At 43.9% G+C, this 23,940-nt stretch overlaps 1 protein-coding gene across 2 annotated transcripts in view; it reads left to right on the forward strand.

The window, feature by feature from the left end:
- LOC115197252 (CD9 antigen) overlaps positions 1-12,727 on the forward strand; it is a 15,190-nt gene extending 2,463 nt beyond the window's left edge. The window contains exons 1-8 of one of the 2 annotated variants that reach the window (XM_029758620.1): positions 395-568; positions 10,225-10,327; positions 10,443-10,540; positions 11,200-11,274; positions 11,395-11,496; positions 11,628-11,717; positions 11,884-11,967; positions 12,114-12,727. In XM_029758620.1, the coding sequence (XP_029614480.1) occupies positions 503-568; positions 10,225-10,327; positions 10,443-10,540; positions 11,200-11,274; positions 11,395-11,496; positions 11,628-11,717; positions 11,884-11,967; positions 12,114-12,179 (684 nt within the window). In that variant the 5' untranslated portion in view covers positions 395-502 and the 3' untranslated portion in view covers positions 12,180-12,727. Of the gene's footprint in view, positions 1-394; positions 569-10,224; positions 10,328-10,442; positions 10,541-11,199; positions 11,275-11,394; positions 11,497-11,627; positions 11,718-11,883; positions 11,968-12,113 lie in introns of those variants that run through there. The other variant, XM_029758619.1, reaches the window with a different exon arrangement.
- The last annotated feature ends 11,213 nt before the right edge of the window (positions 12,728-23,940 follow it).

Consider the following 23,940-nt stretch of genomic DNA (forward strand, 5'->3'; position numbering starts at 1 on the left):
GTGTGTGTGTGTGTGTGTGTGTGTGTGTGTGTGTGTGTGTGTGTGTGTGTGTGTGTGTGTGTGTAGGGTAGCCTGTCTGTGGTCTGTAGAGTGTGGGCCTAACTGTGTGCAAGCAGTATAATTAGATTAAACAGACTATCTTAATCACTCACAGAGTACAGTGTCTTAATTCAAATACAGTGTCTTATAAGCCCATGTGGACTGGTCATCGACACTATAATAATCAAATCAATCAAATCACAGAGTAGACCAACTAAATCACTTACAGAGTAGAACCCAGGTCGTCTGCATTCTTCTCCCCCTCCCTCCCTCCCTCCCTCCCTCCTCTACCTCTCTGATCAGGTGACTTCAGGGCGTGACTTATACTCTCTACTACTTTCTCTTTCTATCGCTCTTTTGCTCTCTTTATATCCTCTCTCTTTGTCTCTCTCACTCTCTGTGAGGCTGTCTAGGGAAATAGGAGAGAAGTGTTCTGCTCTCTTACAGAGATCACTTTAGAAACATGGCAGTGTTTGGAGGAATCAGGTGTGTGAAGTACATCATGTTTATCTTCAACTTCTTCTTCTGGGTAGGTCTACTTAACTTAGCTTGAGTGTGTGTATGTGCAGTGGCGTAAAGTACTTAACTAGAAATACATTAAAGTACTACTTAAGTAGTTTTTTGGGGTATCTGTACTGTACTTTACTATTGATGTTTTTTACAACTTTTACTCTACTACAGTCCTAAAGAAAATAATGTACTTTTTACTCCCTAATTTTTCCTTGACACCCAAAAGTACTTATTACATTTTAAATGCTTAGCAGGACAGGAAAAGTGTCCAATTCACACACGTGGTCATCCCTACTGCCTCTGATCTGGCGGACTCACTAAACACATGCATCGTTTGTAAATTATGTCTGAGTATTGGACAGACAGACAGACGGACGGATAGAATATAGTGTGAGAGAGTATAACTGAGTGCAACTGTTGCATGTACCAACCTGCTCCTGGTGTAATGATAGCCTACTCTCAACAGAACAACAAAAGACAGAGGGTAGCCCATTAATCACATTCAATGAATTATTAGATTGTTCTCTACAATATTACAACCTTAATATGCTTGTACTTAACAATGTTGATTAAATAAGAGCATTAGTTTATTGTGACCATTGCTAGTTTAGACCGTGTAGCTCTTGGTTGCATATTTTGGCAACTGGCAACTGAAAACTGGAACCTACTTTTTTCGTGGAGGGTAGATATTGGAATTCAGTCTGTTAGCTTTTTTTTAAGGATAATATATATATATATATAGGCTCAATTATGTTTTGTATTCTGCAGATTTCATTTAGAAAAAGCCCATGTTATCACAAGCGAACATGAACCACTAGCTAGCTTGTCAGTTGACGTTCGAAGTCAGAGCTGTTCTGTTCTATTTAGCAGCGACCACATTTTGACCATGGCCATAAAAACATTATATTCTCTCTAATCACACTCAATTCCATGTGTAAATCATTGGTAACTTTTGAACTACATAGGGTTTGGACTATTGTTTTTCAGATACAATGTTCTATTGAATGAAACAGTCATTTTATGGGTGAACACTAGGCTTGTGCAGTGTACCGTATACTGGGGTATTTGGAAAAAGCCACAGGATGGTTTTTCAATACTGTCAACACGTTTTTTTGTACATTTGAATATTTGTAGATACTTTTAAAGTAAATACCTGCAGTCAACTTGTGCAATACGTTAGGAGATAAAGAACATTGCATTCTTAATTTCACCTGTCACGTTAATATGAAGCTTATGGTAGTCCCCAGTCACATGTCACTTAGTGTTTGTTTACAAGCATACAACAGAGACCGGAGCCTTGTGAGTCACTCTGTTGTACAGCATGAGCCAGGTGATCTAATTACAGTATGGAATTCACAACTAATTGTTTGCGAGCTAGACATCTTATAACTATCAAAGTAACTGTCTAAAATGTGCTAAATGCTCTGCAGTTTTGCTAATTTAGTAGCTAGTTAGCTATCTAGCTAAGTGTTTAGCTTCTTCCAAAATCAAGCATTCGTTTGGTAACAGTAGAGAATCCCCTCCTGGATCAAGAGCCTTGCTGGCTTTTATTTGTTTTGTGCATGCAGCAAACTGATTAGCATTTTTGAGTTACTTGTATAGTTTAGGTCAGAAACTGTATGAAATGTTTGCAATGTGCTCGTTAGCATTCTTTATGGGATTTTACATGTACTTGTTAGCATTGCTAACTTTCGGATTACAGAGTGTCAGTGGGGTTTGAGAACAGCGCCCCTTGTGTTCAGTACCGGTATTCCTGAATATCCCGGGATGGCATAAGGTCGGTATGAAGGTATAACAATCTGGATACCGCCCAAGACAAGTGAACACCCTACATTCTCTTCGAATGGAGAACAAAGCATGAGTAATCTACAGACTCACTGAGTTTACTTGGCCCTGTTAGGTTTGGTCTGATCAGACTTGTTATCCACACTGCAGAACAAGCACTAGTGATGCACAGGTCAGCTGTTTGTTCACCTGCACCCACTTCCAACTGCTAACAACCCATCCGCAACCGCCCAACTATGTGATAAAGTGAAAACGGGAAAGATTTGATTTGCAAAATTTCCAAATGACATCAGTTTTACAGATTAAGTAAATGAAAAGCTGTTTAAACAAACCCGACATGTTTTTGATAAAATTTAAGTTTGGCTTGGATGCATATTTTGTGTGGTTGAACTACTATTTGCTTTTATGATGCTGATAAAGATAGCACCACCACCTTCACAGACAGTACCTAACCACACATTCTATCAAGGCACAAGGCGAGACCCAGGAGGCAGATGGTTGGAGTCTTAAAATATTTATTAATCCAAAAAGGGATAGGCAAGAGAATGGTCGTGTACAGGCAAAAAGTCAAAACCAGTTCAGAGTCCAATAGGTAACGAAGGGCAGGCAGATTCAAGGTCAAAACCGGGAGGACTAGCAAAAGAGAATAGAAAAGGAGTATGGGGAAAACCACGCTGGTTGACTTGACTAAACATACAAGACGAACTGACACAGAGAGACAGGAAACACAGGGACAAATACACTGGGGAAAATAAGCGACACCTGGAGGGGGTGGAGACAATCACTGGGACAGGTGAACAAATCAGGGCATGACACATTCATTCTCTCAAGATGCTGAAAGATAGAAATCATATTTCTCCACTCCACACATTTGGTGTATCATTTTACTGCAATAAATACTTTATTCTGCAGGAGTTAATATTAGGCCTACAGTGCCTTCAGAAAGTATTCACACTCCTTAACTTTTTCCACATTTTCTTGTGTTACAAAATTGGATTAAAATGTACTTGATTGTCATTTTTTGTCAACGATCGGCACAAAATGCTCCAATGTCAAAGTGGCAGAAATATTCTAACATTTGTATATGAAAAAAATATATATATCTTGATTCAAACCCTTGCAGTCCTCTTTTGGCTGGGCCGGGTGGAGATTATAACAGAACATGGCCAAGATGTTCAAATGTTCATAGATGACCAGCAGGGTCAAATAATAATCACAGTGGTTGTCGAGGGTGCAACAGGTCAGCACCTCAGGAGTAAATGTCAGTTGGCTTTTAATAGCTGATCGTTCAGAGTATCTCTCCGCTCCTGCTGTCTCTAGAAAGTTGAAAACAGCAGGTCTGGGACAGGTAGCACGTCCGATGAATAGGTCAGGGTTCCATAGCCGCAGGCAGAACAGTTGAAACTGGAGCAGCAGCACGGCCAGGTGGACTGGGGACAGCAAGGAGTCATCAGGCCAGGTAGTCCTGAGGCATGGTTCTATGGCTCAGGTCCTCCGAGAGAGAGAAAGGAAGGAAGAAAGAAAGAGAAAGAGAGAAAGAGAGAAAGAGAGAGAATTAGAGAGAGCATACTTAAATTCACACAGGACACCGGATAAGACAGGAGAAATACTCCAGATATAACAGATTGACCCTAGCCCCCCGACACATAAACTACTGCAGCATAAATACTGGAGGCTCAATGTAGACTATAGATAGGAATTGCACAATAATTATACATTCATGGATTTGAATACATTGTTTTCGCTTTATTCAACCCACCCCCCACCACCTGTCCTTCAGCCACACAATATTTCATGACCCTAAACTTACCCGTGCATCACTAATGCTGATACACTCATACATACACACACCCTGGAGCAGATCACTATTCTCCATCGAGGCTAAAGTTAATAATTAGACTGAGGAGGCGGTTTGAGGAATGTGTGTGTGTATGTGTGTGGGGGACAGGGACATACAGACAGACGGATATAGCGTGAAAGAGTGCGAGTGCAACTGTTGCATGTACCAACCTGCTCCTGGCTTGATACTCTCAACAATAAATACAAATCTAGTCAGATGATTGAAGATGCCATATTTTTTTATTTTAAAGACAAAATTGGTGAGAATCGGAGTAACCCTAGGAAGTTGTTGCACTCCCTGAAACAGTTGGGATATAGTGATGAACAGAAATCAAATTGCAAAAGCTTGGGTCTTGAGGTCAATGTGGAAATCACGTTTGACAAGGAAGTGGTAGCTGACAATCTCAAAACTTTTTTCACAACAGTTGCCTCAAATTTTGTTAAGAAGCTACCTGGTTGTACTGGAGTGTAAGGGAAGGGTCAGGTCTTGGGCTATTACTCCAAGTGATTGCCTTTTCCTTTACAGCAGTGTCTCAGGCTGAAGTTGTCAAGAGACTGTCTTAACTAAACTGCTCTAAAGCTACAGGCCTCGACAATATCCCTGAGAGGTTTTTAAGAGATGGAGCTAAACTTATTGTCCCTTGTGTCACTCATTTAACCAACATCTCTATTGAGCAGGGTAGAGTCCCCACGTATATAAAACTAGAGTGATCCCTATCCACAAGAAGGGCAGCAAAACAGACAAGGGAAACTATAGACCTGTATCCATTTGAGTGTGCTGTCTAAATTGCTTGAAAAAGTAATGTATGAAAGATTGAGGAATATACCAGCAAGAATAATCTTTAATATGAACTACAGTCTGGTTTTAGAATGTCCCACTCCACGGATAGATGTATATTGTTTTTAACTGACTTTATCAGGAAAGAAGTTGACTGGGGGAATATCTGTGGAATGGTAATGCTGGATCTGCAGGCGTTTGATATGGTTGATCATCGTATCAAATCAAAGTTTATTTGTCATGTGCGCCGAATACAACAGGTGTAGACCTTACAGTGAAATGCAATTTGTAAGTAAAAAAAATTAAAAATAATAAACAAATACTAGGTATTAGGTGAACAATAGGTAAGTAAAGAAATAAAAACAACAGTAAAAAGACAGTGAAAAATAACAGTAACGAGTCTATAACAGGAGCGTGGCTTTATAAAGGCACGGGTTAGTCCGGCTGATTGAGGTAGTATGTACATGTAGATATAGTTAGAGTGACTATGCATATATGATAAACAGAGAGTAGCAGTAGCGTAAAAGAGGGGTTGGGGATGGGGGGGGGGACACAGTGCAAATAGTCCAGGTAGCCATTTGATTACCTGTTCAGGAGTCTTATCGCTTGGGGGTAAAAACTGTTGAGAAGCCTTTTTGTCCAAGACTTGGCACTCCGTTGTGCTTGCCATGTGGTAGTAGAGAGAACAGTCTATGACTGGGGTGGCTGGGGTCTTTGACAATTTTTAGGGCCTTCCTCTGACATTGCCTGGTATAGAGGTCCTGGATGGCAGGCAGCTTAGCCCCAGTGATGTACTGGGCCGTACGCACTACCTTCTATAGTTCCTTGTGGTTGGAGGCCGAGCAGTTGCAGTACCAGGCAGTGATGCAACCAGTCAGAATGCTCTTGATGTTGCAGCTGTAGAACCTTTTGAGGATCTCAGGACCCATGCCAAATCTTTTTAGTTTCCTGAGGGGGAATAGGCTTCGTCGTGCCCTCTTCATGACTGTCTTGGTGTGTTTGGACCATTTTAGTTTGTTGGTGATGTGGACACCAAGGAACTTGAAGCTCTGAACCTGCTCCACTACAGCTCCGTTGATGAGAATGGGGGCGTGCTCGATCCTCCTTTTCCTGTAGTCCACAATCATCTTCTTAATCTTAGTTACGTTGAGGGATAGGTTGTTATTCTGACACCACCCAGCCAGGTCTCTGACCTCCTCCCTATTGGCTGTCTCATCATTGTCAGTGATCAGGCCTACCACTGCTGTGTCGTCTGCAAACTTAATGATGGTGTTGGAGTCATGCCTGGCCACACAGTCGTGGGTGAACAGGGAGTACAGGAGGGGACTGAGGACGCACCCCTGAGGGGCTCCAGTGTTGAGGATCAGCGTGGCAGATGTGTTGCTACCTACCCTTACCACCTGGGGGTGGCCCGTCAGGAAGACCAGGATCCAGTTGCAGAGGGAGGTGTTTAGGCCCAGGATCCTTAGCTTAGTGATGAGCTTTGAGGGTACTATGGTGTTGAACGCTGAGCTGTAGTCAATGAATAGCATTCTCACGTAGGTGTTCCTTTTGTCCAGGTGGGAAAGGGCAGTGTGGAGTGCAATTGAGATTGCATCATCTATGGATCTGTTGGAGCGGAACGCAAATTGGAGTGGGTCTAGGGTTTCTTGGATAATGGTGTTGATGTGAGCCATGACCATCCTTTCAAAGCACTTCATGGCTACGGATGTGAGTGCTACGGGTCTGTACTCATTTAGGCAGGTTGCCTTCATGTTCTTGGGCACAGGCACAATGGTAGTCTGCTTGAAACATGTTGGTATTACAGACTCAATCAGGGACATGTTGAAAATGTCAGTGAAGACACCTGCCAGTTGGTCAGTACATGCACACGTCCTGATAATCCGTCTGGCCCAGCAGCCTTGTGAATGTTGACCTGTTAAAACTTCTTATGGATCAAATTCCGTTAACGGGATCGATTTGACAACATCCGGTGAAATGGCAGAGCGCCAAATTCACATTAAATTATTAGAAATATTTAACTTTCATACAATCACAAGTGCAATACACCAAATTAAAGCTTTACTTCTTGTTAATCCAGCCACCGTGTCAAAAAGGCTTTACGGCGAAAGCAAACCATGCTATTATCTGAGGACAGCACCCCATCAAACAAACACAGACAATCATATTTCATCCCACCAGGCGCGACACAAAACTCAGAAATAACGATATAATTCATGCATTACCTTTGACGAGCTTCTTCTGTTGGCACTCCAATATGTCCCATAAACATCACAAATGGTCCTTTTGTTCGATTAATTCTGTCGTTATATATCCAAAATGTCCTTTTATTTGGCGCGTTTGATCCAGGAAAAACACCGCTTCCAACTCATGCAACATGACTACAACATTTCTAATAAGTTACCTGTAATCTTTGTCCAAACATTTCAAACAACTTTCCTAATACAACTTTAGGTATTTTTTAACGTAAATAATCGATCAAATTTAAGACGGGATAAACTGTGTTCAATACAGGATGAAAACAATGTAGAGCGAGCTTTCAGGTCGTGCGCCTCTAACAAACAGTGCACTTCACTCGACCCTCGTTCTGAACTGCCCTACTTCTTCATTTCTCAAACAGAAAACATCAACCAATTTGTAAAGACTGTTGACATCCAGTGGAAGCGATAGGAACTACAAGCAAGTGCCTTAGAAATCTAGATCCCCATAGAAAACCCATTGAAAAGAGAGTGACCTCAAAAAAAAGAATCCTGGATGGTTTTTCCTCAGGGTTTCGCCTGCCAAATAAGTTCTGTTATACTCACAGACATCATTCAAACAGTTTTAGAAACTTCAGAGTGTCTGAGTAGCAGGCAGTTTACTTTGGGTACGCTTTTCATCCGGACGTGAAAATACCGCCCCCTAGCCTAGAGAGGTTAAAGGTCTTACTCACGTCAGCTATGGAGAGCGTGATCACACAGTCGTCCGGAACAGCTGATGCTTTCATGCATGCCTCAGTGTTGCTTGCCTCGAAAAAAGGCAAGGCATAAAAGTTTAAGTAGACTGTGTTTGTCTATTGTTGTGACCTTGATGCAGATCAGATCAAATGTTATGACCAATTTATGCAGAAATCCAGGTATTTCCAAAGGGTTCACATACCTTTTCTTGCCACTGTATGCTCGCTTCGAGGCAAGCAACACTGAAGCATGCATGAAAGTGTCAGCTGTTCCGGACGACTGTGTGATCACGCTCTCCGTAGCCGATGTGAGTAAGACCTTTAAGCAGGTCAACATTCACAGGGCCGCAGGGCCAGACGGATTACCAGGACGTGTACTCCGAGCATGCGCTAACCAACTGGCAAGTGTCTTCACTGACATGTTCAACTTGTCCCTGACACCTCCCTCTGTAATACCAACATGTTTCAAGCAGACCACGATAGTGCCTGTGCCCAAGAACACGAAGGTAACCTGCCTAAATGACTACAGACCCGTAGCACTCACGTCTGTAGCCATGAAGTGCTTTGAAAGGCTGGTCATGGCTCACATCAACACAATTATCCTAGAAATTCTAGACCCACTCCAATTTCATACCGCCCCAACAGATCCACAGATGATGCAATCTCTAATCATCAAATCAATCATTTGCACTCTACACTGCCCTTTCCCACCTGGACAAAAGGAACACCTACGTGAGAATGCTATTCATTGACTACAGCTCAGCGTTCAACACCATAGCACCCTCAAAGCTCATCACTAAGCTAAGGACCCTTGGACTAAACACCTCCCTCTTCAACTGGATCCTGGACTTCCTGACGGGCCACCCCCAGGTGGTAAGGGTAGGTAACAACACATCTGCCACACTGATCCTCAACACAGGGGCCCCTCAGGGGTACGTGCTTAGTCCCCTCTGTACTCCCTGTCCACCCATGACTGCATGGCGAAGCATGCCTCCAACACCATCACTAAGTTTGCCAATGGCACAGCAGTGGTAGGCCTGATCACTGACAATGATGAGAGCCTATAGGGAGGAGGTCAGAGACCTGGCAGTGTTGTGCCAGGATAACAACCTCTCCCTCAACGTGATCAAGACAAAGGAGATGATTGTGGACTACAGGAAAAGGAGGACCGAACACGCCCCCATTCTCATTGACGGGGCTGTAGTGGAGCAGGTTGAGAGCTTTAAGTTTCTTGGTGGCCACATCACCAACAAACTATCATGGTCCAAACACACCACGAAAGTCGTGAAGAGTGCACGACAATGCCTGTTCCCCCTCAGGAGAAGGGGGTATTTGGCATGGGTCCTCAGATCTTCAAATTCTACAACTGCACCATCGAGAGCATCCTGACTGGTTGCATCACTGCCTGGTATGGCAACTACTCGGCCTCGGACCGCAAAGCACTACTGAGGGTAGTGCGTACGGCCCAGTACATCACTGGGGCCAAGCTTCCTGACATCCAGGACCTCTATACCAGGCAATGTCAGAGGAAGGCCAAAGAATTGTCAAGGACTCTAGCCACCCTAGTCATAGACTGTTTTCTCTGCTACTGCATGGCAAGCGGTACCGGAGCACCAAGTCTAGGTCAAAAGGCTTCTTAACAGCTTCTGCCCCCAAGCCATAAGACTCTTGAACAGTTAATCAAATAGCTACCTGGACTATTTGCATTGTTCCCTCCCCCCTCTGTTTATTATCCATGCATTGTCACTTTACCTCTACCTACATGGACATATTACCTCAATTACCTTGGCTAACCTGCACATTGACTCTGTACCGGAAGCCTCTGTACCGGAACCCCCTGTATATAGCCTCGCTGCTGTTATTTTATTGTTTCTCCTTAATTATTTGTTATATTTCTATTTTTATTTATTTTTTCTTAACTGCATTGTTGGCTAAGGGCTTGTAAGTAAGCATTTCACTGTAAAGTCTACACCTGTTGTATTCGGCGCATGTGACTAATTTCTGAAAACCTGTTTTTCCTTTGTCATTATGAGGTATTGTGTGTAGATTGATGAGGGGAAAAAAAGATTTATTCAATTTTAGAATAAGGCTGTAAATGTAACAAAATGTGGAAAAAGTCAAGGGGTCTGAATACTTCCTGAATCCACTGTATCTACTGTAGGAATTGAAGGATAGAGGCTAGCTGTGTGTGTGTGTGTGTGTGTGTGTGTGTGTGTGTGTGTGTGTGTGTGTGTGTGTGTGTGTGTGTGTGTGTGTGTGTGTGTGTGTTCACCTGGCTTTCCTTGCCCTGGGATAGGTATGTGTGTGTATGATATCTAATATTTTGTGTCTGTGTTAGCTTGCAGGTACAGGAGTGCTGGCTATAGGGTTGTGGTTGAGGTTTGACCCAAAGACCAGAGGGCTGTTTGAAGGAGCAGAATCTCCCCATGTCTTCTTCACAGGTAACGCACACACATTTACACCCGCGCACACACACAAGCATTCACACACATACATGATCAAATATCACTGCAGGTGCTCTGATGGTGGTGTGTGTGTGTGCGTGTTTGTGTGTAGGTGTGTATATCCTCATAATTGCAGGGTCATTCATGATGGTTGTTGGGTTCCTGGGATGCTGTGGAGCGATTCAGGAGTCACCGTTTATGCTGGGGCTGGTGAGTTAACCTCTATACCTCCTCTCCTATCCTCTCCTGTCTTCTCCTCTCCTGTCCTCTCCTGTCTTCTCTTATCCTGTCTTCTCTCCTCTCCTGTCCTCTCCTGTCTTCTCCTCTCCTGTCCTCTCCTGTCTTCTCCTCTCCTGTCCTCTCCTGTCTTCTCTTATCCTGTCTTCTCTCCTCTCCTATCCTCTCCTGTCTTCTCCTCTCCTGTCCTCTCCTGTCTTCTCTTATCCTGTCTTCTCTCCTCTCCTATCCTCTCCTGTCTTCTCCTCTCCTGTCCTCTCCTGTCTTCTCTTATCCTGTCTTCTCTCCTCTCCTATCCTCTCCTGTCTTCTCCTCTCCTGTCCTCTCCTGTCTTCTCTTATCCTGTCTTCTCTCCTCTCCTGTCCTCCCCTCTTTATCTTTCTCTTTGTAGTCAGTTGGACTGTTGACTGTTGGGGCTGATAGTCTGATACTCTGTAACTTCAGTATATCACTGGTTACAGAACAGATTCAAGGCCAGATCTCGGTCTCTCTGTCTTTCTGTCTCTCTGTCTCTCTGTCTTTTTTCTGTCTTTCGATTTCTAATCCTCTTTTCCAAAATCCCTCCTCAGCAGTGGTTTGTGTCAGGGGGCACATACACACACAAAGGTTATATGCGTATCTCTCTCTTGTAGTTCTTCTTCTTCCTCCTCATCATATTCGCCATCGAGGTCGCCGCTGGAATCTGGGGGTTCTCCAACCAAAGCAAGGTGCCAAAACATGTTACATCCCCCGTTCTGTGTTACATTAAATCCCTTCCCCTGTTCTTCTCTTTGTTACATTAAAACCCTTTCCCTACGTTTTGTCACATTGCAACCCTTCCTCTACAGGTGGTTGATGACATCACTCAGTTCTACTTGGAGACATATCAGAACTACCAGAACACTTCACAGGACACACTGAGAGAGACACTCCGCCTCATACAGACCGGGGTAATAATGTAGTTAATGTGTTTGCTTGTGTGTGTATTGTCTAGGGGGTTGGGAGCAGAAACAAATACCTTCCACATAAAAACAATTGGACAAATAAGGTACCATTCTATTCTACCCTGTGTGTGTTACAGTTGGACTGCTGCGGACCAACAGGTTCCATTGTGGACTTTGCCAAAGACACCTGTCCCCCAAGAGATGGGCTGGATAGCCTCATCACCAAGGTAACACCCTGATCTGTGATTGTGTTTGTGTTCAGGTGTTCCTCCTTCCACTTTGTGTAATGTCTACAGCCCCTTGGTGTGTGTGTGTGTGTGTGTGTGTGTGTGTGTGTGTGTGTGTGTGTGTGTGTGTGTGTGTGTGTGTGTGGTGTGTGTGTGTCTATTGCAGAGCTGTCCTGATGCTATAGATGAAGTGTTTGACTCCAAGCTGCACATCATAGGAGGAGTGGGCATCGCTATTGGAGTCATCATGGTGAGACACACACACACACAGCGAAACGGAAGACCATGTTAGCCCACAATGACCCATTACTCACATACAGATAGAAAGGCTGAAGGACAACCTCCCTACAATTGAGAACTCTTAATTTATTCTGCATTTCCCATTCTATTCCCCAGGTGTTTGGGATGATCTTCAGCATGCTGCTCTGCTGTGCCATCAGGAAGTCACGGGAGATCGTCTGATGATGTTATCATTACCATGACGATGCCTTTTAATGTTGCATGATGTCATTCCTAGTCACATGACTTTTGTTTACTTGTTGAGAAAGGTCGGCCTGAGAGCTTGCAGCTGCCAACCCACTGCCAACGAGTACTTTAGATCCCCTAACCTCTGTAACAAGGATCTGCTACACCTGGTGATCCAGGGGATCAGCCTGAGGACGGTGCTGCGCAGAATCACCCTGTATCCTAAACATCTACTCATGAAGTGATCTAGGTTAGCAAATCTGTGCAGTGCCTTTCTCAGGCTGATCCTCTCTAACATGGAATATGTCCAGTGCTCAGGTCGACACTCCTAAACCATCATGGTGATGTCACTTCACTGATTGGCCCTGCGAGGAACTGGTTCAGGAAGTGAAATAAACATAACACATTTGTGATTGATGATGAATTAAGAGATCTATGAATAGTAGTCTAGAGGTGTCATAAAAAATGTTTTTGTAATATGAACAGACTTTCAATTACCACAACTGCTCAATGATTTAAATTAAACTATTGATGAAATAATGGCATGACAATGTAAGCAACATATATTATATTAATGATTGTAATAATATTGTATTGTGATCACATTTCTACCAAAATAACATTTGAAGGACCAGGGGCGGTCCTAAGACAACTCCCTATAGCAAAGCCACTCAAACTATACCATTCCTTAGCAATAGCCAATTAAATCAGTACATTTTGACAAGTTCCCAATGATATTGCAGGCTGTGGTCTGTGGTGAGCGTGGTTCTCCCGTTCTTTGAAATAGAGGAGCAGCTTGGTCGCTCCAGTAGAGTACAAGAACCCCTCTTTCTCTTGATCTCCCTCTCACACTCTCTCTCCTTCTTACTCTCTCTCTCTCCCTCTCACACTATCTCCTTCTTACTCTCTCTCTCTCCCTCTCACACTATCTCCTTCTTACTCTCTCTCTCTCCCTCTCACACTATCTCCTTCTTACTCTCTCTCTCTCCCTCTCACACTATCTCCTTCTTACTCTTTCCCTCTCTCTCTCCCTCCCTCTCACACTCTCTCTCCTTACTCTCTCTCTCTCCCGCTCTCTCTCTCTCCCTCTCACACTCTCTCTCCTTCTTACTCTCTCTCTCTCCCTCTCACACTATCTCCTTCTTACTCTCTCTCTCTCCCTCTCACACTATCTCCTTCTTACTCTTTCCCTCTCTCTCTCCCTCCCTCTCACACTCTCTCTCCTTACTCTCTCTCTCTCCCGCTCTCTCTCTCTCCCTCTCACACTCTCTCTCCTTCTTACTCTCTCTCTCTCCCTCTCACACTCTCTCTCCTTCTTACTCTCTCCCTCTCTCTCTCTCCCTCCCTCCCTCTCACACTCTCTCCTTACTCTCTCTCTCTCCCGCTCTCTCTCTCTCCCTCTCACACTCTCTCTCCTTCTTACTCTCTCCCTCTCTCTCTCTCTCCCTCTCACACTCTCTCTCCTTCTTACTCTCTCCCTCTCTCTCTCTCCCTCCCTCCCTCTCACACTCTCTCTCCTTCTTACTCTCTCTCTCTCCCGCTCTCTCTCTCTCCCTCTCACACTCTCTCCTTCTTACTCTCTCTCTCTCCCGCTCTCTCTCTCTCCCTCTCACACTCTCTCCTTCTTACTCTCTCTCTCTACCCAATTTGAAAACGCCTTGAAGTCTGACTCTTTTATAAAGCTGATTTTTATTTGTGACCAGGTTTTTGGTGAGTTGTAGTCATTTTTACAGTATATTTAGATCTCTGTTAGATTACAGTGACTTTTATAACATCCATGCCATTTCACACTGGTCTGGTTGGTTGATGCACCAAAACAAATGAGCCAAATAAACTGTAACCTCTGATCCTAATTCTGGTCTTGTGTGTATGTGTGTGTGTGACTGAGAGAGTAAAACATGTCTGTCAGCTTTCACAGCTTCCTGCTACTGTGGAAAATAACAACCTGATCTCATTAGCCTCTCCTTCTTTTATCTCTCGCTCTCTCTGTAATGAGTTACACGCACACACATATACACATCTAAGTCCTCTTTTGGAAAGCTACAGAGCAGCGTCACAAGCTACACCTCACACACACCTTGCAATGATATTGTGTGTGTGTAGTTAGAGTTTAACTTGAGTGTTTAGTTCAGATCCATGTGGTAGGCTCGGCCTTGGTAACAGTTGTTAGGGCTGAAACCGGTAAGACAGTTGGGCGTCAGCCTCCACACCCTTATAAAAGACCACACAGCACTGTGTGTGTGTGTGTGTGTGTGTGTGTGTGTGTGTGTGTGTGTGTGTGTGTGTGTGTGTGTGTGTGTGTGTGTGTGTGTGTGTGTGTGTGTGTGTGTGTGTGTGTGTGTGTGTGTGTGTGTGTGTGTGTGTGTGTGTGTGTGTGTGTGTACATTAACCCTAACCATAGAGTGGTAATGTATGTTGCAATATAACACTCACAGCAACACTTAAAGACATAATCAAAACATGTCCAGATGGCTGAGACAGATACGTTTCGTGTGTGTCCTAATATCAGTTTTAGGCTGCTCTTAGGCTATGTTTAGAAAACCATTTTCACAACAGATACTGTACATAGGCCTACTGAACTTTCATGGACACTGCCTGACACTGCATGTGGTCTTAATAAAATGAATACACTCATGTTTATGTCTCTACTGTGATAGAACTGACCCATTCAAGTGTTCTGTATTTAGGAACAGAAAGATTATCAGGTTTTAATTGAAGAACGCACAGTCGACTTTGAGAGTAAATAGCTTTCATTGTGCTAATGTCAAATCAACAATGGTGGACTAATACATATAATTACATATTATAACTAATTTAGTAGGAACTCTTTGGAACAGTGGTTCCCAAACTTTTTATAGTCCCGTACCCCTTCAAACATTCAACCTCCAGCTGCGTACCCCCTCTAGCACAAGGGTCAGTGTATTCTCAAATGTTGGTTTTTGCCATCATTGTAATCCTGCCACACACACACACACACACACACTATATGATACATTTATTAAACATAAGAATGAGTGGGTTTTTGTCACAACCCGGTTCATGGGAAGTGACAAAAAGCTCTTATAGGACCAGGGCACCAATAATAATATTATAATAATCAATAATTTTGCTCTTTATTTAGCCATCTTACATATAAAACCATATTTGTTCATCAAAAATTGTGAATAACTCCCCACAGGTTAATGAGAAGGGTGTGCTTGAAAGGATGCACATAACTCTGCAATGTTGGTTTGTATTGGAGAGTCTTAGTCTTAAATCATTTTCCACACACAGTCTGTGCCTGTATTTAGTTTTCATACTAGTGAGGGCCGAGAATCCACTCTCACATAGGTACCTGGTTGCAAAGGGCATCAGTGTCTTAACAGCGCGATTTGACAAGGCAAGAAACTCTAAGCGCAGCCCTATCCAGAAATCTGGCAGTGGCTTCTGATTAAATTCAATTTTCACAGAACCGCTTGTTGCAATTTCGATGAGGCTCTCTTGTTCAGATATCAGTAAGTGAACTGGAGGCAGGGCATGAAAGGGTTAATGAATCCAGTTGTTTGTGTCGTCCGTTTCGGGAAAGTACCTGCGTAATTGTGCACCCAGCTCACTCAGGTGCTTCGCTACATCACATTTGACATTGTCCGTAAGCTTGAGTTCATTTGCACACAAAAAATCATACAATGATGGAAATACCTGTGTGTTGTCCTTGTTAATACAGACAGAAAAGAGCTCCAACTTCTTAATCATAGGCTCAGTTTTGTCCTGCACATTGAATATAGTTGTGGAGAGTCCCTGTAATCCTAGATTCAGATCATTCAGGTGAGAAAAAAGATCACCCAGATAGGCTAGTCGTGTGAGAAACTCGTCAACATGCAAGCAGTCAGACAAGTGAAAATTATGGTCAGTAAAGAAAACTTTAAGCTTGTCTCTCAATTAAAAAAAAACATGTCAATACTTTTCCCCTTGATAAACAGCGCACTTCTGTAGTGTTACATGGTCGCTGCCAATATCATTGCATAATGGAGAAAATACACGAGAGTTCAGGAGCCTTGCTTTAACAAAGTTTTCACTGTAGTGTCCAAAACATCTTTCAAGCTATCAGGCATTCCCTTGGCAGCAAGAGCCTCTTGGTAGATGCTGCAGTGTCCCCAAGTGGCGTCGGGACAACTGCTTGCACGCGCGTTACCGCTCCACTTTGTCTCCCTGTCATGGCTTTTACGCCATCAGTACAGATACCAACACATCTTGACCACCAAAGTCCATTTGATATCACAAAGCTGTCCAGTACTATAAAAATATCCTGTCATGTTGTCCTGGTTTCCAGTGGTTTGCAGAAGAGGATGTCTTCCTTAATTGACCCCCCATAAACGTAACGGACATATACCAGGCGCTGTGCCAGGCCCTACATCTGTTGACTCAACCAGCTGTAACGCGTATAATTCACTGGCTTGTATGTGAAGCAGAAATTGTTTCAAAACATTTCCTGCCATGTCACTGATGCATCATGAGTGTTGTTTGATGAAGACATTGTCTGTATAATTTTTGGGGCCTTTCCCCCAGCATTGTCCCAGCCATATCCGCGGCAGCAGGAAGAATTAAGACCTCCATAATAGTATGGGGCTTGCCTGTCCTAGCCACTCGGTAGCTCACCATATAAGACACTTCTAGCCCTGTCACGACTGTCGAAAGGAGCGGACCAAAGTGCAGCGTGGTTGTAGTTCCACATTTTATTAAATCCGTGAAACTTTGCAATACACAAATAACTGAATATGACAAAACAACAAACCGTGACGCAGAGAGAAACAAACACTACTCAAAATATAATAACCCACAAAACCCAGGAAGAAAAATGCCTACTTAAATATGATCTCCAATTAGAGACAACGAGGACCAGCTGCCTCCAATTGGAGATCAACCCAAAAAACAACAACATAGAAATAGAAAAACTAGAACTTAAACATAGAAATACAAAACATAGAAAAACACAAAACACCCCCTGTCACGCCCTGACCTACTCTACCATAGAAAATAACCTCTTACTATGGTCAGGACGTGACAAGCCCCTTCTTATTAATGGTATCTGTTACTTTTATACATGTCTTACTACTCGAAAGTCGTCTTTATTCTCGCTCAAAAAACTCCTGTGGCTTATTTTTCAAATTGGCATGTTTTGTTTCTAAATGTCTGTGCAAGAGTGAAGGTTTCCCGCAAGAGAGTAATGGTTAATTGTAACGCCCTGGCCAAAGAGAGGGGTTTTTTGTTCTTTATTTTGGTTAGGCCAGGGTGTTATATTGGGTGGGCGTTCTATGTTCCTTTCTCTATGTTTTTGTATTTCTTTGTTTTGGGCCATGTGTGGCTCCCAATCAGGCACAACTGAAGCTCGTTGTTGCTGATTGGGAGTCACACATAAGGAGCATGTTTTTCCTTTGGGTTTTGTGGGTAATTGTTTCTGTTTAGTGTTTGCACCTGACAGGACAGTTTGGCTGTCGGTTTCTTGTTTTTTGTCTAACATGTTCTTTCTGTAATAAATTCCTGAAGATGAACACATCCTCCGCTGCACCTTGGTCTAATTCTAATGACGGCCATTACATTAATGTGATTTGATGTTCATTATTTGACTAGGCTACCTGTATTTGACATTATGTTGTTATTTTGCTGTACACTAGATGATTGAATATTATTTTTGGCAGTGAAACGAGGTTACTCGGGATAGAAAAATACCTCACCAAAATGTATAGTGTGGCGGATGAACCAGAATTAGTTGGACATATATAATTAAGATGTCTTATCTGCATAATATGCTTATGTGATATACTTGCTATTAGAATGTATCCCTTTGGACTCTGGTGTTGGCAGTTGCACTTCTTCCCTCAGCTGGGGCTCAGTCACTTGGGGCCCAGAGAGGAGAGAGGTCAGACTTGTCTTTTACATGTCTCTGGTGCTATGCAGAATATCAGAAAGGGAAGAGGACAGGATGGAACATTGTCTTCATATGTGAATGTGTCTTTACCTATTCTTAAACCATGTGAAGGGATGGCGTGATTAATGGGGAACCAATTACTTGTCTCCACAATGTCTGTGCACAAGTCACTCCCTCCTTTGGCATTGGGGGGAGGTGTATGACAGTATATGGAACCATTGTATGTCCCCTCTGATGTTGCACTTATCTTGGGATAGTGTATGACCTAGAGGCTCACTCCCCTCTGTGAGCTTGTCCAGGAGTGGGGTCAAGAAGGGGTTTTACTTTAGATGGGAGTATCTAGAGTTGACAATTGAGTTATGCCATTGGATGAGTTGGTGTTTTTGTTCTATACCGTATCAGGAAGAGACGGTTCCAGTTTGGAGTAGGAGGGCCAGACACTGGTCTATACAATGAAAACTGTTGACATAGCAGATGCTGTCTGCTATGTATTATAGATATCTTTCATACTAATCTTAACCTTGTGACCATTCTATGTAGCTGTTGTTTGTCATGTAAATTGAGAGGGGTGTATCTTGGCTATAATTGATCTTTGTACTTTTGTGTTGTCACTCTCAACGGTTCATTAGAAATAGGGAACCGTTGAAAGTCAGTGCTATTGCAAAGCTCTTATTATTAAAGATGTAGTTTAAGTATAACTCTGACTGGTGTGTGAAGTTTGTCTCACTCCTCATTTGGTAATACAGAAATTAACCACCACAATAGCCCCGTTGGAAAAGATAAATGTACTGTTTGAAAATGTGAAGAAAAAAACATGTAATTTTTTATTGATTTATTTTTAAATATGAATCACATTTTTATTTGGCGCACCCCCAACGGCATTGTGCGTACCCCTGGGGAATGCCAGTTTGGGAATACCTGCTTTGGAACAATAACATCTTCAGCTTTCTAATTGTGCACGTATGTTGCAATATCACACTCACAGCAACAAGACATAATAAAAACATGTCCAGATGGCTGAGACAGATACGTTTCGTGTGTGGCACTAATATCAGTTTTAGGCTGCTCTTAGGCTATGTTTTGAAAACCATTTTCACAACAGATACTGTACATAGGCCTACTGAACTTTCATGGACACTGCCTTGGTCTTAATAAAACGAATACACTCATGTTTGTGTCTCTACTGTGATAGAACTGACCCATTCAAGTGTTCTGTATTTAGGAACAGAATAATCATCAGTTTTTAATTGAAGAACGCACAGTCAACTTTGACAGTAAATAGCTTTTATTGTGTTAATGTAAAATCAACAATGGTGGACTAATACATATAATTACATATAACTAATTTAGTAGGAACTCTTTGGAAAAACAACATCTTCAGCTTTCTAATTGTAGTAGGTTGCAATATCACACTCACAGCAACACTTAAAGACATAATCAAAACATGTCCAGATGGCTGAGATACGTTTTGGGTGTGTGTGTGTGTGTGTGTGTGTGTGTGTGTGTGTGTGTGTGTGTGTGTGTGTGTGTGTGTGTGTGTGTGTGTGTGTGTGTGTGTGTGTGTGTGTGTGTGTGTGTGTGTGTGTGTGTGTGTGTGTGTGTGTGTGTGTGTGTGTGTGTGTGTGTGTGTGTGAGAGAGAGAGAGAGAGAGAGCTTTTCTCTCTCAGAGATGTCCCCAAAAAGGGAAGACAAGATCTAGAGGAGGGTATTGTTTGAAATGAATCAACAATCCTATAGAGATTAAGATCAGTCAATTAAAACACCGTTGATAATGAGAATGTTTTGATGGAACTTTAACCTATTTAATCCCATCAGTCACAATAGTGACCGTAAAAAATGTTTCCAGTTATAAGGCTCAAAAATTTTATTGAATGATATATCAATGCATTTCCAGCATATATTGAAATAATAAAGGGTCTCAATGAAATATGTGCAGTGTCACATGTTTATTGTACATTTTCACATGACCAGAGCTGTTTACTTCCTGGTTGCACCATGAGAAGACGATGGCTGCATCAATGCTCCCAAACAAAGGTTAGTAAAGTATGTTAACATTAAGATGGGACAAAGATTTTTGGTACACATCATTTTTAAGGTGTCTAGTATTGATATAGGCATTTGCAATTACTGAACGTTGTTCAGTGTGGTCATAGAATGAGTAAACATGTTGACGGCAACAATAGTGACCGGCGGGATAACAGTGCATCTAGGTATACACATACATAGTACTTGTTCTAAATAACCTTCTACTCTGTTCTTTCTTTTAGTTTCACTTTAGTCAAGTTCTGGATATGTTGGATCTAGGTGACTGCCCAGACAAGGCATGCAACATTGCAGTTATCCTGCAGAGATTGTGATAGCGATGGGTCAGATATGGACTATGAGGGGGAGACAGGCCATTTGCCAGCCAGGCTGTTGAATGTATATGCTGAACCTATGCAAGCTGATCATGACAGGAACAAAGTTATCAGTGATAATAACCTACCCCTCACCACCCCACACTCTCCTCCCTGAGACTGGGTTGGGTCATGGACCCAGTGTCGTTCTTGGTGTTGCTGAGCAATCTCAGGTGCCTCAATGTTGCAAGTTCCTTCATGACAACCTCTTCACTTCGCTTGCACTCCTCGATGAAATTACAAAAAAAGGATATGGGAGCTCTGGATGATGAGGCTAAATCGTCTGTTTGATGTCCCATTCAAGCCACAGAAGGACTTCATGTGTCACGTCCTGACCATAGTAAGATGTGATTTTCTATGGTAGAGTAGGTCAGGGCGTGTTTTGGGGGTGTTTTGTGTTTTTCTATGTTTTCTATTTACATTTTACATTTACGTCATTTAGCAGACGCTCTTATCCAGAGCGACTTACAAATTGGTGCATTCACCAATTTGTACGTGGGGGGGGTTAGAAGGATTACTTTATCCTATCCCAGGTATTCCTTAAAGAGGTGGGGTTTCAGGTGTCTACGGAAGGTGGTGATTGACTCCGCTGTCCTGGCGTTGTGAGGGAGCTTGTTCCACCATTGGGGTGCCAGAGCAGCACAGGAACTGTGCTTCCGCAGAGGTAGGGGGGCCAGCAGGCCAGAGGTGGATGAACGCAGTGCCCTTGTTTGGGTGTAGGGCCTGATCAGAGCCTGAAGGTACGGAGGTGCCGTTCCCCTCACAGCCCCGTAGTCAAGTACCATGGTCTTGTAGCAGATGCGAGCTTCAACTGGAAGCCAGTGGAGTGTGCGGAGGAGCGGGGTGACGTGAGAGAACTTGGGAAGGTTGAACACCAGATGGGCTGCGGCGTTCTGGATGAGTTGTAGGGGTTTAATGGCACAGGCAGGGAGCCCCGCCAACAGGGAGTTGCAGTAATCCAGACGAGAGATGACAAGTGCCTGGATTAGGACCTGCGCCGCTTCCTGTGTAAGGCAGGGTCGTACTCTGCGAATGTTGTATAGCATGAACCTACAGGATCGGGTCACCGCCTTGATGTTAGCGGAGAACGACAGGATGTTGTCCAGGGTCACGCCGAGGCTCTTAGCACTCTGGGAGGAGGACCAATGGAGTTGTCCACCGTGATGGCGAGATCATGGAAAGGGCAGTCCATCCCCGGGAGGAAGAGCAGCTCCGTCTTGCCGAGGTTCAGCTTGAGGTGGTGATCCGTCATCCACACTGATATGTCTGCCAGACATGCAGAGATGCGATTCGCCACCTGGTTATCAGAAGGGGGAAAGGAGAAGATTAATTGTGTGTCGTCTGCGTAGCAATGATAGGAGAGACCATGTGAGGATATGACAGAACCAAGTGACTTGGTGTATAGCGAGAATAGGAGAGGGCCTAGAACTGAGCCCTGGGGGACACCAGTGGTGAGAGCACGTGGTGCGGAGACGGATTCTCGCCACACCACCTGGTAGGAGTGACCTGTCAGGTAAGACGCAATCCAAGAGTGAGCCGCGCCGGAGATACCCAACTCGGAGAGGGTGGAGAGGAGGATCTGATGGTTCACACTATCAAAGGCAGCAGATAGGTCTAGAAGGATGAGAGCAGAGGAGAGAGAGTTAGCTTTCGCAGTGCGGAGAGCCTCCATGACACAGAAAAGAGCAGTCTCAGTTGAATGACCAGCCTTGAAACCTGACTGATTTGGATCAAGAAGGTCATTCTGAGAGAGATAGCAGGAGAGCTGGCCAAGGACGGCACGTTCAAGAGTTTTGGAGAGAAAAGAAAGAAGGGCTACTGGTCTGTAGTTGTTGACATCGGAGGGATCGAGTGTAGGTTTTTTGAGAAGGTGTGCAACTCTCGCTCTCTTAAAGACGGAAGGGACGTAGCAAGCGGTCAAGAATGAGTTGATGAGCGAGGTGAGGTAAGGGAGAAGGTCTCCAGAAATGGTCTGGAGAAGAGAGGAGGGGATAGGGTCAAGCAGGCAGGTTGTTGGGCGGCCGGCCGTCACAAGACGCAAGATTTCATCTGGAGAGAGAGGGGAGAAAGAGGTCAAAGCATAGGGTAGGGCAATGTGAGCAGGACCAGCGGTGTCGTTTGACTTAACAAACGAGGATCGGATGTCGTCGACCTTCTTTTCAAAATGGTTGACGAAGTCATTCGCAGAGAGGGAGGAGGGGGGGGAGGGGGAGGAGGATTCAGGAGGGAGGAGAAGGTGGCAAAGAGCTTCCTAGGGTTAGAGGCAGATGCTTGGAAGTTAGAGTGGTAGAAAGTGGCTTTAGCAGCAGAAACAGAGGAGGAAAATGTAGAGAGGAGGGAGTGAAAAGATGCCAGGTCCACAGGGAGGCTAGTTTTCCTCCATTTCCGCTCGGCTGCCCGGAGCCCTGTTCTATGAGTTCGCAATGAGTCGTCAAGCCACGGAGCAGGAGGGGAGGACCGAACCGGTCGGGAGGATAGGGGACATAGAGAGTCAAAGGATGCAGAAAGGAAGGAGAGGAGGGTTGAGGAGGCAGAATAAGGAGATTGGTTGGAGAAGGATTGAGCAGAGGGAAGAGATGATAGGTTGCGACGGCGCAATACCATCTGAGAAGGGGCAGAGTGAGTAGTGTTGGAGGAGAGCGAGAGGGAAAAGGATACAAGGTAGTGATCGGAGACTTGGAGGGGAGTTGCAGTGAGATTAGTAGAAGAACAGCATCTAGTGAAGATGAGGGGAAGCGTAGTGCCTGCCTTGTGAGTAGGGGGGGACGGTGAGAGGGTGAGGTCAAAAGAGGAGAGGAGTGGAAAGAAGGAGGCAGAGAGAAATGAGTCAAAGGTAGACATAGGGAGGTTAAAGTCACCCAGAACTGTGAGGGGTGAGCCATCCTCAGGAAAGGAACTTATCAAGGCGTCAAGCTCATTGATGAACTCTCCAAGGGAACCTGGAGGGCGATAAATGGTAAGGATGTTAAGCTTGAACGGGCTAGTGATTGTGACAGCATGGAATTCAAAGGAGGAGATAGACAGATGGGTCAGGGGAGAAAGAGAGAATGTCCACTTGGGAGAGATGAGGATTCCAGTGCCACCACCCTGCAAGTTCTAGTTTTTCTATTTCTATGTTGTTGTTTTTTGGGTTGATCTCCAATTGGAGGCAGCTGGTCCTCGTTACCTCTGATTGGAGATCATATTTAAGTAGGGATTTTTCTTCCTGGGTTTTGTGGGTGATTATCTTTTGAGTAGTGTTTGTTTCTCTCTGCGTCACCGTTTGTTGTTTTGTAAATTCAGTTATTTATGTTTTGCAAAGTTTCACGGATTTAATAAAATGTGGAACTACAACCACGCTGCACTTTGGTCCGATCCTTTCGACAACCGTGACATCATGAAGTTACCCCGGGAAAATCTGAAGTTCTGACCCAAGGAGACAAGTTACTGGTCCATTAGAAAGACAATAACATTGTCA

Source organism: Salmo trutta, chromosome 7, assembly GCF_901001165.1.
Source record: "Salmo trutta chromosome 7, fSalTru1.1, whole genome shotgun sequence".
NCBI lineage: Eukaryota > Metazoa > Chordata > Actinopteri > Salmoniformes > Salmonidae > Salmo > Salmo trutta.